The sequence below is a fragment of the Daucus carota genome, chromosome 8 (assembly GCF_001625215.2).
Source record: "Daucus carota subsp. sativus chromosome 8, DH1 v3.0, whole genome shotgun sequence".
In the NCBI taxonomy this organism is placed as follows: domain Eukaryota; kingdom Viridiplantae; phylum Streptophyta; class Magnoliopsida; order Apiales; family Apiaceae; genus Daucus; species Daucus carota.
In genome coordinates this window covers 31,580,239-31,597,425 of record NC_030388.2, presented here as the reverse complement: position 1 = coordinate 31,597,425, position 17,187 = coordinate 31,580,239, and the positions used below count along the sequence as shown (strand labels likewise).

The window sequence follows — 17,187 nt, the reverse complement described above, 5'->3', positions numbered from 1 at the left end:
CAAGGACTTCCCTAAAAGTTTGAAATGTATGTTGGCATGAATATGCTCTAAGGTCTTTACCGAGTGACTTCCCTCTGAGCAGCTTAGTTGCAATTGACATGCAAAGTAGTAAACTGCAAACCTTTAATCAAGGAAACATGGTAGGCCATGCTAACTTTTGCTTTCTTTTATCTAGAATAATTGAAGAAAAGGTTCTTCTTTACATTTTTAAGTTAACGCGTCTTCTTTTTAATCATTGTCTTGCAGCTTCTTGGATCACTAAAGTTTCTAAATCTGAGCCACTGCCATGACATCGTGAAAACCCCAAATTTTGCAAAACTTTATGCTCTTGAGCACTTGCTCCTTGAGGATTGTCCAAGTTTAGTCGAGATCGATGAATCTATTGGAATGGCTGGAGGACTTGTGTTGATAAATTTAAAGGACTGCAAACGTTTGAGGAAGCTTCCAGAAAATTTTTGCATGCTAAAGTTACTGGAAATACTAATCATATCTGGCTGTTCAAGTCTTTGCATGTTTCCTGCGGAGATGAGAAAGATAGAATCCTTGAAAGTTTTTCATGCTGATGGACTTGATTTCAGTAATTCCAGCTATACAAGTCATCAAAATGAATCATGGCGAAAATTCATCTGGAATTTGGTTGCAAAACCCAGAAATAGCCCCCAACTGACTTCTTTACCGTGCAACTCCATTACAAGCTTGAGTTTGGCAAACTGCAATCTAAATGATAATTCTTTTCCCAGAAATTTCAGATTTGAACACTCGCTCGAGTACTTAAACTTAAGTATGAACCCGATTCGCTTTCTACCAGATTGCTTTAGAGGTCTAAAAGCGGTCAAGAGGCTTTTATTGCGTAACTGCAACCAGCTTCAAATTCTGGAAGATTTACCAGAAACAGAAGAACTGTGGGCTTTTGAGTGTCCGTCATTGGAAAAAATTACTTTGAAGCCAGGCCTACTCATTAAAGGTTATGTTTTCCCACGTAAATGTAAGAAATTACTTGAGATGGAAAACTTATTTAAGGTCGTGCCAATTGATGAAATAGACCCAGAGTTGATCAACAATTGTGGTATTTATGATGTGGAATTTATGAAAACAATCCAGATAAGATTATACAATGGTTACACATCTGCTGAAAGAAGATGCCCAATCCAGGTGATCTCTGTCTCTAGCTTGTAATTTTCACAATTATGTTTTTGCTATATATATAATGAGTTTGGTTACTGTGAATTAACACCGCAGAAAGAATCGTAATCAGTAGCTTAAGTAATGACTGCTTTGGACACTTGATAAATTAGATTGACTAGTTAATATTTTTATTTCATTCCACAGGGAGTACACGAAAATCAGGATGGCCATTTATTCAGCATTTTTTACCCTGGGAGCAGTGTTCCAATATGGTTCAGCAGTCGAAGTTACATGCCTTCATTGTCCTTTATGATATCACATTCTGAACTCAGATACTTAAACACTTGCATTGTGTACAAATTGAACTTTCAGAAATTTCCATATTTCTACCTGATATTCCATAACAAGACCAAAGATCAAATGATTGTGTATCATCCAGCCTGTCATGGCATCCCTAAGGTGATGAATATATGACATGGCTGTGCCATTGGGAATTGGGTAGTCACGAGGCGGGACTTGGAGATGAGATCAATGTTTCAATATTTAACGCCTACCATGATAATGCGTTTGAGGTGAAAGAGATTGGCATTCATCTTGTGTACGAAGAAGAAGAAGAAGAAGAAGAAGAAGAAGCAGGTGTTCATTTAGCCAAACGACAAAAGATGGAACATGCAAGTGAGAAATCATCTCAGTGTGTCGTTCCGATGGGAGAGCAGCCATGGGCTCATCATGGAACGACACGGCTACACTTCGTTGGCTGTGAAGTAATCCGCGCAGATAGGTGGCTGAAGAGATATTTTGGAAAATATGCGGAGAGTGGTGAGCCCTCGAGTTCTGATAGTGAACTCGACTAATTCTGCAGGCTGCAGATGTCATTGTTAACAGAGGCTGAAGAAGAGGAGACACATGTTTTTTTGGTCCATAAATATATCCTAAACCTTCTTGTGGTAGGGTTTAGACAGAACACTGGATGTGTTCATATCAAATATAAAAAATTACATTTCAAAACTTATCAAATATAATAAAATATTACTCCTTCTGTCCCAATTCTTTTGTCTTGTTTGACTTTTTGTGGCAGATTGACTCAACTTTGACCGGTAATAGGTAATTATTTTAACATGATTTCTAAATATTGAAAAAGATATCTTAAAATAGATTAAATGTAGATCCTAATGATATATTTTTTGTAATTTTTTCAATTATTTAATATATGTAAATTTCAGTCAAAATTGAGTCAATCTGCCACAAAAAGTCAAACAAGACAAAAGAATTGGGACGGAGGGAGTATAATATAAAAATCAGCTAATCCCACTATTTTTAACTTATCAAAACGCTTCATACAATGTAAGTTTGATCATTACATACACGAATGTCAGGTATACTATGGTGCTATCTGCTTAACATCCCCATTTTCTCAAACTTAAACAGGAGATTCAGAGACCACTTTCCTGCTATGCTACAGCTTCCAGGTACTTTCTCTACATACATACAAAATACTTGTTCTTTAATTCATACATCAAATTACAATTACATGCAAATCTCTAAGTTGATTTTCTCATGAAAATCTACAAAGCCTAGTGTAATAATCTCAGTTATTGTAATAAATTTAATTACCCACAATCCCGCTAACTGGACTCATTAATCATGAACAGAACACGTCCTAAATTGATTTTCTCATGAAACCTATAAAGTCTAGTGCACTTTAACCCACCGGCCACTGTGAGATGAGTCCACATTACTGTTTTATGTTTCGAAGTCTTTGCTCGGAGACTTTTTTTAATTTCAAATAGCATTATCCTTGCTGGTGGCAATTCCGTAGAATTTCAGATATTTTTTTGGGTACCTAATATTTTTTCGAGTTCGGGTTGGTTCGGTTTGTTCAATTTAGACAACTACTCATGAACACCATCTCAAGGTACTGTTTCATGTTTCAAAGTCTTGGTTGGGTCATTTAAAGTAGCATGATAATTCTGTCTCCCATTATCCTGGCTAGTGGCGATTCTTTATTGTGGTAGTGGAGAGTAATTTGCAGAATGTAACTTGATGACAATAACAAATCCAATAAAAAGAATTCCAAAGAGAGAGTTTATCAGATATTGTTCAGAGTTATGCTGAAACTGAAATCTTCAGAGGCATCAGCTGAAAACTATCGTTATGATGTGTTTTTGAGTTTCAGTGGTGAAGATACTCGCAAAACGTTTACGGATCACCTTTATAAAGAACTAAAAGATGAAGGACTCATCACTTTTAGAGATGATGAGGAGATTGAGAGGGGGGAGAGCATCAAATTTGAACTGGAAAATGGAATCCAGCAGTCAAGAAGCTGGATCGTTGTGTTCTCAAAGAAGTATGCGTTTTCGAGTTGGTGCCTTGACGAACTTGTCATGATTCTTGAATGTAGAAACTCGAAACGTCTTCTATTACCTATTTTTTACCATGTTGATCCGTCCGATGTTCGCAAACAATCTGGTTGTATAGCTGAAGCAATAGATCACCATGAAGAGAAATTCAAGAGGGAGGTGGATGAGACAAAAAGGAAGAATATGATGGACAAAATTAAGCGATGGAGGACTGCTCTTACTCAGCTTGCCAATTTGGCAGGCATGCCTTTGCAAAACGTAGCCAATGGGTAATACATTTCTCCTCTTTCAAAATTGACTGCTGGTATGCCCCTTTATGTATAGACCATTAATGCTTAAGCTCCATGTTCTTTTTACCTCACTTTTAAGACAGGCTGAGAAAAAAATTGTAATGAACCAAAAATTGTCCATGGTCATAGATCACTTGTTAATCATGTCTGTTTAGTGACATTTAATATTAACACATGTTCATTGCCAAAACTATCTATGTAACCTATCTTTTACTTTCTTCCAATTCTGTAGGTATGAATCAAAACTTATCAAGAAAATCGTTAACGTAGTCCAGGATAAAGTGAAACATAAGACCTTAAATGTTACACGACATCCTGTTGGAATTGGTCCTTCAGTGCATGACATCAATTTTTGGTTAAGAAATGGTTCCACCGATGTGGAAGTGTTTGCACTCTATGGCATTGGAGGAGTGGGAAAGACAACCATTGCCAAATGCGTCTACAACATGAACCTCGGACTATTTGAAGGCCACAGTTTTCTGGAAAACATAAGAGAATATTCTGAACGTTCTGATGGTTTAGTGTGTCTACAAAGACAACTTCTTTCAGATATTTCCAAGGGAAAGACTCTGAAGATAAAGAATCTTAATGATGGCATTCTTAAGATAAAAAGATCCCTTCATAATAGAAAAGTTATGATAGTCTTGGATGATGTAGATCACGTTGAACAACTAAATGCAATATCTGGGATGCGGGAGTGGTTTTATGAGGGGAGCAAAATTATCATAACCACTCGGAATGTGCATTTGCTGAATGCTTATGAACATTGTACGAGATATTCTGTAAAAACATTGAATTCCGATGATTCATTGGAGTTGTTCAGTTGGCATGCATTCCAAGATAGTCGCCCCCTGGAATGTTACATAGAGCACTCAGAGAGGATAATAAAGCAATGCCAAGGTCTTCCTTTAGCTCTTCAGGTTCTAGGTGCTTTTCTACGTGGCAAGAAGGTAGATGTTTGGAAGAGTGCGATCGAAAAACTGGAATTCATTCCTCACTGTGATATCCAGAAGATTTTGCGAATTAGTTATGATTCTTTGCAAGATGACCATGACAGAGATTTATTTCTGGATATTGCATGTTTTTTTACTGGAGAGCCCAAGTGTTTTGTGGTTCGAATACTAGATGGATGTGATTATTACACATTAATTGGAATTGAAAATCTTATTGATAGATGTTTGCTGAAGACTGATGAATATAAAAATCTTATAATGCATCAATCAATTCAGAGCATGGGTAGAGAAATTATACGTCAGCAATCACCAAAAGATCCAGGGAAAAGGAGTAGACTGTAGCATTGTAAAAACTCCCTTAAAGTTTTAAAAGATGAAGCAGTAAGAAGGATACTTTTTACTAATATAACAATTATACATTATTTTTTTGCTTATGTTCATGTTCTACCAGGGCACCGGAGCAATTGAAGGCCTGGCACTGGAAATGAATGCACCTAATGCATATCCGGCAACTCCATTACGAGCTTGAGTTTGGTAAACTGCAATCTAAATGATGATTCTTTTCCTAGAGATTTCAGTTTTAAACACCCGCTCGAGTACTTAGACTTAAGTATGAACCCAATTCGCTTTCTACCAGACTGCTTTAGAGTTCTGAAAGCTGTCAAGAGTCTTGTATTAAGTAACTGCAACCAGCTTCAAATTCTGGAAGATTTACCAGAAACAGAAGAACTGTGGGCTGTTGAGTGCCGATTATTGGAAAAAATAACTTTGAAGCCAGGCCTACTCATTAAAGGTTATGACTTCCCATATAAATGTGAAAAATTACTTGAGATGGAAAGCTTGTTTAAGGTCGTACCAATAGATGAAATAGACCCAGACTTGATCAACAATTGTGGTATTTATGACGTGGAATCCATGAAAACAATCCAGATAAGATTATACAATTCTTACACATTTACTGAAAGAAGATGCCCAGTCCAGGTGATCTCTCTCTCTAGCTTGTAATTTTCACAATTACGTATATGGTATATATATATTGAGTTTGGTTACTGTAAATTAACAGCGCAGAAAGAATAGTAATCTGTAGCATAAGTAATGACTTTTTTTGACACTTGATACGCCTTAATTTTTTTAGATTTTTTGTTGCTGCTAAATTAGATTGACTAGTTGATGTTTTGATTCCATGCTACAGGGAGTACACGAAAATCGGCATGGCCATTTATTCAGCATTTTTTACCCTGGGAGCAGTGTTCCAATATGGTTCAGCAGTCGAAGTTACATGCCTTCATTGTCCTTTATCATATCACATTCTAAACTTAGATACTTAAACACTTGCATTGTGTACAAATTGAACGGGGAACAATATTGTTATTTCTACCTGATATCCCATAACAAGACCAAAGATCAAATGATTGTGCATCGCCCAGGCTGTTATGGCATCCCTGAAGGGGATGAATGTATGACATGGCTGTGCCACTGGAAATTCAGTAGTCATGAGGCAGGACCTGGAGATGAGATCAATGTTTCAATGTATAGCTACTACAGTGATAACACGTTTAAGGTGAAAGAGATTGGCATCCATCTTGTGTACGAAGAACAAGAACAGGCAGGTGTTCCTTTAGCCAAACGACAAAAGATGGAACATACAAGTGATAAATCATCTCAGTGTGTCGTTCCGATGGGAATGCGGCCATTGGCTCATCATGGAACGACACGGCTATACTTCGTTGGCTGTGGAGTAACCACCACAAATAGTTGGGTGGAGAGATATTTTGGAAAATATGTGGAGACTGGTGAGCCCTCAAGTTCTGATATTGAACTCGACTAATCCTGCAGGCTGCAGATGTCATTGTTAGTAACCATGTTTCTTGATATCATTGGAGCTTTTGTTCTTGAATCAGAAGGTACCTACAAATTTGACATGTTATATCTATGTTTCTTGTTTCTTTATATCAAATTTTATAAATATATGTAATCTGAGTTTGATGGTAACTAAAATTTCAAGTAATTAAGAAACTATATAGTTTTGGGTTGATTACAGTAATTATCATTTTCAATTTTTGTTGTCTCTTTTTAAACTTTTGTAATGGCCAGTCAAAGAAATATCAAATACTAGTAGCACATGATGCACTTTCTTGCTACCGAGAGAAAAAAGTACTCGCTAGGTTACAATGCTAAGCCTAGGGATTGTGGTGTTGGAGTTTAATTTTATTTATTAGTTTCGGTTTCATTTTGTTTTTATTGTAGATTGATATGTATATAAGTTGATACACTGGGAAATGGTAACTTGCTGGATATAATTTGACACAGCGGTTATGGGGCCAACAGTACTGCTGTTGCCATTTGAGTTCAGAGAAATAGGTTAGGCACGGGTGGATCTAGGTATGTTTTCAAATTTTATGGGGTCACTTCTGTAACTTTGTAAGATTTAGAATGATGCAAAAATGTAAAACAGAATTTTAGGGAGGACACGTGTCCCCGTGCCTCTTACTAGATCCGCATCGGGCTTCATCTACATTGCTTCATCTACATTGATTGTAATGGCTGCTATTGCCTTGTATGCTTAGTATCTTATGTCAGTTGTTCATTTGTGCAATTGTGCTTGATTACTGGGAAATTTCTGGCCAATGCAGAATCCAATTTCGTCAACTTGCTGCTGATGTCTTGGGTTACACTTTGATCTCATGTCCGATGTTGCTTATTCTGGGATTTAATGCAGATATTGCTGTAATTACACAAGTAACAAGAACTTTGATGATCAAAGTACAGTGCTTGTATTATTAGTATCTTTACTATTTTATAATAACTCCTGATTCAAAATCCGGAAAATTTGTTTTTGAAGCCATCTAGCATGCAAAATTTATTTCATTTTACTCGACGCTTTAGAGATGTTGTGAGAATTTGTAAGCGAAGTGCTATTCAAATTTAATGATGCCGTTAGAAAAAGTGGATGTTACCTGAATAATTTGCATGGTTTGAAATATAATATTAAAAAATATTGTTTTTGAAGATGTTTGATACTCCCTCAGTCCCATTTAATTGTATACGTTTCTTTTCAACTGCTCGACACACATTTCAATGCTCTTATAAAATATAGTTCCGTAACTTATTTTTGAGATTTTCTTTTTCTGAATAAAAATATAACATCCAAACTTTAATCCAGAAAAAGAAAATTTCAAAAATAAATTACACAACTACACTTTACAGGAGCATTAAAGTCCGTGCCGCGTCCCCGTCCCCCAATGTATACTAGGGGGACGGAGGGAGTAGCAAATTTGTAAAAGATTTTTGCAAAAACAGGAAAATTTTCACAGAGACCTGTTTTATCTAACGTTGGCTTGTAAGTCAAAAATATTACTTGTAGAAAGTATTATTGTTATTTTTATAAAAAATAGCTATTTTTTAAAAAGGCTATTGTTAATTCTTGTACAATATGAAAGACTAAAGACGTTTAGATTGCAGATAAGAATATATATTAAATTTTGAATTTTGAATTTTAAATGAAATGATTTGATGTTTCATTTTAAATTTTTCGTTTTATATTAGTATTTTAATATATTGGATTTCAAATGAACTTCAAATTTAACATTTTTTTTAATCAAAACATATCATTAGATTAAATGATGTATGTGAAATCCTAAACTACATTTTAGATGTGTATAAATTTGAGATCATTAAATATGAATAAGAATCCGTTTGGTCGAGTTCATGACTTAACGTGATTAATCTGATAAAATGAGAGTTTAAAATATCTGTTTGGATAATATTGACGTATTAAGGGTTTATGAGTTATTAAAAATTAAAAATATAATAATAAATATGAAAGTGTTTAATGAATAATTTATGATTTATGGGTAACTTTTATTTAAAATAGAGTTCGAAAAAATTTAGTCACTTAAAAAAATAACTCGAACTAACTTATGATTTTAAGTCGGCTTCTGATATTAAGCCGACAAAAATTTATATGAAAATCTTAAATCATGTCTCGAGTTATAAAAAAATTTATATAAAAATATATGGTACTGACAAGTAAAAATCAAAAATCATGATTTTTTGTCGATCGATTCTTAGGGGGCATGAATTTCTCTTGCTTCTCAAGTAAAAAAAAACATTTCAAGGACTGCATCTGCATCGCCATTGGTCCATTGATTCTCTCCGTCATATATAAATTCCTAATTAACAGACAGCTTAACTAACTTGTTCACTTTGCTCCCTCACTGTATTATCCACTTTCTCAAAACCCTAATTAAACCCTCCGATGAGCAATCTCTCCGCCGCCGCCGCTGCCGGCGATGACCGGAAACCGATCAAGCTCCCGATTTCCGGCAAGCGCAACGTTCTCATTACTAGCGCCCTGCCGTACGTCAATAACGTCCCTCATCTCGGCAATATCATCGGATGTAATTCCCTATCCTCATTTCTCGATAAATTAATAATCTCGATAAAGTAATAAAACCGTTAAGGTGTATCTATTGTTGTTTTGATAATCTCGATAATTTAATAAAGTTGATAGGGTTTATATATTGCTGTTTTTTATGTTCAATAAGTTAATAATCTCGATAAATTAATAAAACTGTTCAGTCTCGTGGTTATTGATTTGTTGAGATTTAATGTAGCTAAGAATTTCTGTGTGTTAGTCTATATGTATGCTGTTGTTATTATGTGTGTAGTTGTGATTGTAATTGTGTAGGTGTGTTGAGTGCGGATGTGTTTGCTCGGTACTGTCGTCTACGAGGATACAATGCGATATACGTGTGTGGAACGGATGAGTACGGGACAGCTACTGAGACGAAGGCGCTGGAGGAGAACTGCACGCCTAAAGAGATTTGTGACAAGTAATTTGCTTATATTAGATATGAAATGAAGTGCATTGTTTGATTTGTTGTGTTTTTTGTTTTCATTTTGTTTCAAGTGCTATTGATCTTAATTGTGAATTTTATAGTTGTTATTGGAGATTTGTATTGAAAGTGTAGTTAGATTGGAATTAAACAATAGTTGTGAAATTTTATGATGTTTCAGGTAACTTTTTGCAGCATTTATTAGTTTGGTAGTGATTATTGATAGTTAACATTGTTCTAACATAATAAAACATCACTAGATTTACAAGTATGAATTGTGTTAAAGTAATGGATTTTGTCGAAAGTTAATAGAAAGATTTCTGTAAGCTTGTTGTTTTTAAACTAGATATTTCATGTCCAATGTGTACATCGATGATAGTAGGGACATCTAAGCTTGTACAAGTACAGGTCTCAGATGAGGCTGTGCAACTTGGTTGTTAAATGGCTGCGGTTTTCTGTTTAGACAGATGGTCACAGTTTATGTTTAAGCTCTACTTCAGCTATGTATGCTTAATTTAAGCTCTACTTCAGCTCTGTATGCTTAATTGAGATGCTTTTGTTCTCAAGAGTTCAATTTTTAGATATATAAAGTTGGATTGTTCTGTTTACTTTGTAGATACCACGCTATTCACAAAAAGGTGTACGAATGGTTTGACATAAAGTTTGATGAATTTGGACGCACTTCAACCCCACAGCAGACTGAGGTCTGCCAAGCCATATTTACAAAACTGATGGAAAACAATTGGCTTTCAGAAAACACAATGCAGCAGGTTTGAATTTCTTGAAAATTTTACTCTATTGGTGTATGGGTTACCATAGGCCCCAGTTCACCTTATATTCTGTGTTTGGCTGTTTGCTATATTATACTGCGTAGTGGTTTAATTTGACAAATATATCTCTATGCAGCTTTACTGTGATACATGCAAAAGGTTTTTGGCTGACCGACTTGTAGAGGGTTCCTGCCCGACGCAAGGCTGCAACTATGATTCTGCGCGAGGAGATCAATGTGAAAAGTGTGGCAAACTTTTAAACCCTACAGAACTAATAGACCCAAAATGCAAGGTTAATATATGCTAATATTTTTTAAAATGATGAAATCATTATGCGATTCAAGTGTGCAAGTGTGATACGACATTTAGTTGTCTGTCTTCCTAAGTTGTGACTTAATGAGACTGTGCAAGCTGTTGAGTCCAAATTGACAGAGTGATTCTTGATCTTAACCTGTTCCACTTTCACGAAAATCCTGTATAGTAATATCCTAGCATTTAAAGTATATCTACTGTTGGAGGTTAATTTGTCCGCTGTTTCTATATGTACTGTTGGAGGTTTTTTAAAGAGTGGTGTCACTAAGGAAACCCAAACTCTTGCATATTAATTGACAAAAGTCTGCTTGATTAATCACTGCTGTCATGTTCTGTAACCAAGAAGCGCGCCTTTTTTCCCCTAGTGAAGCAACAATATATACAGACAACTAGCTGAACATCAGATCATGTTTCTATTAATTGTATGCGCTCTTAGTGACTAAATGGTACTTTTTGAGCAGGTCTGTCAAAACACACCACGCATCCGTGACACAGATCACTTGTTTCTCGAACTCCCCTTACTAAAGGATAAATTAGTAGAGTACATTAACAATATGTCGGTGGCTGGAGGGTGGACTCAAAATGCTATTCAAGCAACAAATGCATGGCTAAAGGAAGGTCTAAGACAACGGTGTATAACCAGAGATTTGAAGTGGGGGGTTCCTGTTCCACATGAGAAATACAAGGACAAGGTTGGATATGATATTTGCTTGTAATGATTATTACCTAAAGGTTCTATTTCGACTTCAGATGATTTTCTTGTAACTTTTCAAATATCAAAGCATAACAAAGAATCCCTTAAAATTCTTATACTTTGTTTTATAATATATGTGTATTGTGTACTATTGATATATGATGATGGTCAGGTATTCTATGTTTGGTTTGACGCTCCAATTGGATATGTTTCTATTACTTCCTGTTACACGGCAGAGTGGGAAAAGTGGTGGAAGAACCCTGAGAATGTAGAATTGTATCAATTTATGGGCAAGGATAATGTACCTTTTCATACTGTAAGTATTATTTTCTTGTTTGATTCCTCTTAAATTGGAGCATGTACACTTATATACTATAACAAGAATAACAATATTTCTAGAGTTTGGATCTTTGATTCTTGCCAGTGAAGTAAGTTTAATTGCTCTATTACAACTTTGTTGTCCACTAGCGGTTTCATTTAAATTCATGCAACCACCAGTCTTAATTCGATTGTCAAGAGTTTGCTTATTATGACCTTAGCTTACTAGCTTACTAGCTGTCGTATGTGAGAACTTGGTGTATCCCTTGACTACCTAATATTTTTTAAAATGATAAAATCATTATGCGATTCAAGTGTGCAAGCGTGATAGGACATTTAGTTGTCTGTCTTCCTATGTTTTGACTTAATGAGACTTTGCAAGCTGTTGAGTCCAAATTGACAGAGTGATTCTTGATCTTAACCTGTTCCACCTTCATGAAAATCCTGTATGGTAATTTTCTAGCATTTAAAGTATCAGTTATAGTGTTACATTAAAAAAAAGGTTATAGTGTATGTCAATAATTGCATGGAAGTTGTAAGTAATTTACTGATGTGGAGGAGTTAAACGAAAATGGATGTATGTGTTTTACCTAATAGATATTTTATGTTAGTGATATGTAACATGGTATGATTGATATGTTAGCCAGATGTTTACACTGCAGATGGATCCAGACAATGTCACAAGTCTGATGGTGATGCATGTTTAACGCCATATTAATGATGTCCTTTAGGCAGTAGAACTTTAATATAATGATGATGAACAGTAGTATAGGTTACCATGATTTGTTATACATGTTGCAGTTATATATGCGTTCTTTCTTCTTCTTATGATGTTGGGTCTTTTCAGCTTGCTATGTGTTTGCTCTTTCTAGGGCTGATTCATGGGCCATTGTAGATTTCTTAACCTCACTAATGGCCTTATAACTTCTAGAATTTCTCATAATACATAATATGCTACTTGTTGGCGTTGCTCTCTTTAGGTTATGTTTCCATCCACACTTCTTGGAACTGGTGAAAATTGGACCCTGATGAAAACTATCAGCGTTACTGAATACTTGAACTATGAAGCAGGTTAGTAAATACTCGGAGTATGCTGTCTACCTATACTTGATAGGACAAAGTTGATATATAATGCTGTTAGTATACAAGTAGAATTTCTGATGCAATTGTTTTGACACTCATATAAGCTTGATGTTGGCATTTGCAGGGAAGTTCTCAAAGAGTAAGGGTATAGGAGTTTTTGGAAATGATGCAAAAGACACTAACATTCCTGTAGAAGTGTGGAGATATTATTTGCTAACTAATAGACCAGAGGTGGGTTTGGCTAAAGTAGCTTATTATTGTTTTTAATGAAAGGTTATATACCGGAAAAAAGACATGATTGTTTTTTATTTTTACTGGTGTATTGATATTAGGTATCAGACACGTTGTTTACATGGGCGGACTTGCAAGCAAAGTTAAATGGTGAATTGTTAAATAATCTTGGAAATTTCGTCAATCGTGTGTTGAGCTTCATCGCCAAAGATCAAGGTTAGCTATCTACGTTATTGGTATTGGACTATAACAGCAGGCTAGGCATTGTATCCTTTTCTACATTGGAAAATTTAGTACTAGTTTACAGGAACTGAATACAAAAAAATGCCAAGTCTTGTAAATTTACTTCCATGGGTCTATCACATCCACAAACAATGCTGGGTTGTTCATTCATGTAATATGATATATGTTAGTCCTGGCGAGCTCCATTTTATGGATGCATACAGGAAAATAGACTATTGAAATGGTAATTTGGTAAAAAATAAATACTATTTGAATAGATTGTCATAAAATTTTTAGCATTGTTTCTTTGAATTGTATGTTGGAAAAAGATGGTAATAATTTCATGACCGTTTCTGTTTTGCAAATACAATATCTAGATAATCATCTTGTAAACATACTGATTTTTCCTAGCTAATGTTCTTTTTATCATCATTGAATTTTTCTAGTAACATTGTATTATTACTGAATCCTGAATAATTTGTATCGACAGCTTCAGGATATGGCTCCATCATCCCTGATGCACCAGGTGCTGAATCACACCTCCTTACAAAAAATTTGGGTGATAAAGTTGGTAGCTGTGTGGAGCAATATATAGAAGCTATGGAGAAGGTTGTACTATGTCTTATGTTTGTTACTGCTGCTTCACCTTGTAGATCGCTCTTTGCATGGGACTAAATTTATATGTCTATTCTATCTCAGGTCAAGCTAAAGCAGGGACTGAAGCTTGCAATGAGCATTTCTGGTGAGGGAAATGCATATCTGCAAGTAAGTACTGGAAACTTTATCTAGAGGGCAGTGTATTTGCTATTTTAATCATAATTAAACAATTGCATAGCATATAATTTTCTCCTTTAGTGGGACTTGTAATACTTGGCATGAAATTAGCCATACGGCTGCCCTTGGTAGATGCTGAAGATTGTGCTCTATGTAAATTCTAAATAGGAAAGCCAATTCTGGAAGCTTTACAAAGAAGACAAGGCTTCCTGTTCTATAGTTTTAAGGACTGCAGCAGGACTGGTCTATCTGCTTGCTTGCCTGCTAGAACCATTTATGCCATCCTTCTCTGCTGAGGTATATTAGGTGATATCATTTTCTTATGTATAGTTTTTAGAAGTATTACGGTGTGTCCATTAGGTAACAGTACTTCTGTCTTACTGCCAGGTACTTAAACAGCTGAACATGCCTCTTGAAACACAAGTTACACTTACAGACGAAAAAGGAGATATTGAGAGGTCTAAAAGACCATGGGAGTTGTTACCTGCTGGTCACAAGATTGGAACTCCTGCTCCATTATTTAAGGAGCTGGTATGTAATTTTCTGTTCTTTTTTGTCGTTTATTGTTATTATTATGTAATTTTTTCCTGAGATTCTCATACTTGGGATTTGGGAATCTGGAAATACATCTGACTAATGTTTTTGATATTTGGTGTATTTTTATATCTGCAGTCGGACAAGGATGTGGAGTCTTTCAGGCAAAAGTTTGCTGGAAGCCAAGCTGATAGAATTGTGAAAGCAGAAGCTGAAGCAAAACAAATTACTGAACAGCTGAAAAAGGCGAAAGTATCAGGTTACAGTTTTAAAAATAAAATTGACTTGATGATTCTCTTAATATAGATCCTCTGTTTTACTTTTTTTTATTTGCAAACCTTTTATTGTAATTGCTCTAATCCTTATACAGTCTTCTTCAGAGCATTATGCTTCATTTGGTATATTTATTCTTTCACTGCAATATTCTTGGTTATTATAGCTAAATGTCTGTTAGTGTTGCACCAACACACACCCACATAAATATACACTATGATAACTCTTTTCTACAATTTTCACAGATGGAAATGTAAAAAAAGAACGAACCAAAAAATCTGCTTCCGAAAATAAACCCAAGGCAGCTGAACAAGAAATCTCCATAAGTAGGCTTGATATCCGTGTTGGTCTCATCACAAAGGTTCAGAAGCATCCTGATGCCGATTCCTTATATGTTGAAGAAATTGATGTGGGCGAGGGTCAACCTCGAACAGTTGTGAGCGGACTTGTTAAATTTATTCCTCTTGAAGAAATGCAGGTTTATTCTCCAACCTTCTCTTATCCGTGCACATTGATATTTGTACATCCACACCCGGACATGCTTGTATATTATATATATCACTCAATTCATTATCTAATTTATGATATTTGTCGTTTGAATCTTATTTGAGATGACTGTTTTTTGCCAGAACCGTAAGGTATGTGTTCTTTGCAATTTGAAGCCTGCAACCATGAGGGGTATCAAGTCACATGCTATGGTTCTTGCTGTTTCAAATGCTGATCACTCTAAGGTAATTTCTGTTCTGTTTATGTATTCAGTTCATTATATACTCCTATTTATATTCACACAAAGTGTCCTTTTATGCATTATGAATATAGCCTATAGGATGTTGCTCCTGTGAAATTTGATTTCATATTTTTACATCACTTCTTTGCTGGAAAGTCTGTCATTGCCATTGAATCTGGAAAAAGTAGATCCCTAAATCGAAATTCGAGAATCATTTTGTAGAATGGACTTCAAATTTCTATCAAATTTTGTTTCTTCGTTATTTGTGTAAACAATTTACTACAATTTAATTTGATGTTTCACTCCATTACTGCTGTATAGCTTACGAGGGGCTTACTATCATTGGATAAATGTATTTGGAATAATTGTTATTTTATACTATTGGGCATCAGTCCTGGAGCCTGAGGGGATCCATGTATTACTTGACTTTATAACGATATTATGATTCTGGTGTTCAGGTTGAATTGGTTGATCCACCACAATCTGCACCTGTTGGAGAAAGATTGACCTTTTCTGGCTTTGAAGGCGACCCTGATGACGTTCTTAACCCTAAGAAAAAGGTCTGGGAAACCATTCAGCCTGACTTGCACACTAACAAGGAACTGATAGCCTGCTACAAAGATTTGCCTTTCACTACATCAGTCGGAGTTTGCAAGGTCTCGTCAATATCTGATGGATCAATACGATAGATATGTCTACAGAAAAGCTGGAGCATCTTGGCCCGAATGTTTTAGCAAAGTTAAGATTTTCTGATCGGGGTTGCCCTATACTATATTGTTACCAGCAACATTTTTCAGATGATTTTGTCATCTGTAAATTGTCTAATGCTTTATAAGAATTGTGCACATTTGAATTTTGTATGTTATCTTTTGTGCTTGTGAAATTTTTAATAGAGCTAATATGAGTTACCAGACTTCAGAAATCATTATATCAGCTGGTTATATTTTTTGACTTCTTGTTATTGACATTTAGCTCACTGGTACCCGGTTTATTCGCTGAACTTAGTCAGATGCCACTGCTTTATAACTTTGCAAGTCTGTTGCTTGATCTCACTTGATTCATCAACACGATAAGATCATAAGAAAAATGACTCAAAATATCACTTGTTAACGGTGAAATTCAACATTTTAATTCTTATTCAGAGGATGTTACATCAATACATATTGTGTTAAGGTCTAAAATTCATTATAAAATATAATATCATTTGACGTTTTAGAATTAAACACCACATGAAATAATGTGCAGGGGTTCAAAACAATACACGTTTTGGAAAAACTTAATTTGACATGATCTTGAATTATAAAGTAAAAAAGTATGAACACGATCTAGTATTTAAAATTATAAAATAATATCTTAGACATTTTCTTGATAATAATATTTACGGGGGTGTATTCGATTGGGATTTTAATGGATTGTTTATAGTCCATGGATTTTCATGGATTGTATGTGATTTTGATTTTGTGCGGATTCTTAAAAAAATGTCGCAGAGTTAATAGGATTATAGCACAATATTTCAAAATCCCATTGATTTTGGTGGGATTTCAAAAAGCTTAAAATACACTGAAGAATGTCACAAAATCCATCATTTTATGAAATCCAAAAAAATCCATCAGCATTTGAATACCATCAGATTTTGATGGATTTTAAACAATCTCAATTGAATATCATTGAATTTTAAAGCAT

The 17,187-nt window shown here is 35.1% G+C and overlaps 3 protein-coding genes and 1 pseudogene across 3 annotated transcripts; all 4 read left to right on the top strand.

The window, feature by feature from the left end:
• On the top strand, positions 1 to 2,075 carry LOC135148306 (disease resistance-like protein DSC1; annotated as a pseudogene).
• A 547-nt stretch (positions 2,076 to 2,622) lies between these two features.
• LOC108199670 (disease resistance protein RUN1-like) lies at positions 2,623 to 5,320 on the top strand. The gene is made up of 3 exons (XM_064082893.1): positions 2,623 to 3,754; positions 4,008 to 5,109; positions 5,180 to 5,320. Exons 1-2 carry the CDS (start codon positions 3,234 to 3,236, stop codon positions 5,068 to 5,070), a joined length of 1,584 nt encoding a protein of 527 aa, XP_063938963.1. The 5' UTR covers positions 2,623 to 3,233; the 3' UTR covers positions 5,071 to 5,109; positions 5,180 to 5,320.
• A 20-nt stretch (positions 5,321 to 5,340) lies between these two features.
• Positions 5,341 to 6,785, top strand: LOC135148307 (uncharacterized). The gene is made up of 2 exons (XM_064082894.1): positions 5,341 to 5,709; positions 5,921 to 6,785. Exons 1-2 carry the CDS (start codon positions 5,341 to 5,343, stop codon positions 6,554 to 6,556), a joined length of 1,005 nt encoding a protein of 334 aa, XP_063938964.1. The 3' UTR covers positions 6,557 to 6,785.
• A 2,096-nt stretch (positions 6,786 to 8,881) lies between these two features.
• LOC108199544 (probable methionine--tRNA ligase) lies at positions 8,882 to 16,455 on the top strand. Its single transcript, XM_017367407.2, has 17 exons — positions 8,882 to 9,128; positions 9,419 to 9,563; positions 10,183 to 10,336; positions 10,473 to 10,628; positions 11,110 to 11,340; positions 11,515 to 11,658; positions 12,641 to 12,731; positions 12,868 to 12,974; positions 13,076 to 13,190; positions 13,687 to 13,805; positions 13,896 to 13,961; positions 14,139 to 14,267; positions 14,358 to 14,501; positions 14,643 to 14,763; positions 15,023 to 15,255; positions 15,407 to 15,508; positions 15,963 to 16,455. The coding sequence occupies exons 1-17, from the start codon at positions 8,987 to 8,989 to the stop codon at positions 16,191 to 16,193; spliced, it is 2,430 nt and encodes an 809-aa protein (XP_017222896.1). The 5' UTR covers positions 8,882 to 8,986; the 3' UTR covers positions 16,194 to 16,455.
• Positions 16,456 to 17,187: the final 732 nt, after the last annotated feature.

Coding starts and splice junctions, on each gene's coding strand:
- LOC108199670 (XM_064082893.1), top strand. CDS start 3,234: ATGCTGAAACTGAAATCTTCAGAGGCATCAGCTGAAAACTATCGTTAT. Junction 3,755..4,007: donor TTGCAAAACGTAGCCAATGG/GTAATACATTTC, acceptor CCAATTCTGTAG/GTATGAATCAAAACTTATCA.
- LOC135148307 (XM_064082894.1), top strand. CDS start 5,341: ATGAACCCAATTCGCTTTCTACCAGACTGCTTTAGAGTTCTGAAAGCT. Junction 5,710..5,920: donor AAAGAAGATGCCCAGTCCAG/GTGATCTCTCTC, acceptor TCCATGCTACAG/GGAGTACACGAAAATCGGCA.
- LOC108199544 (XM_017367407.2), top strand. CDS start 8,987: ATGAGCAATCTCTCCGCCGCCGCCGCTGCCGGCGATGACCGGAAACCG. Junction 10,629..11,109: donor TAATAGACCCAAAATGCAAG/GTTAATATATGC, acceptor CTTTTTGAGCAG/GTCTGTCAAAACACACCACG. Junction 13,806..13,895: donor ATATAGAAGCTATGGAGAAG/GTTGTACTATGT, acceptor ATTCTATCTCAG/GTCAAGCTAAAGCAGGGACT.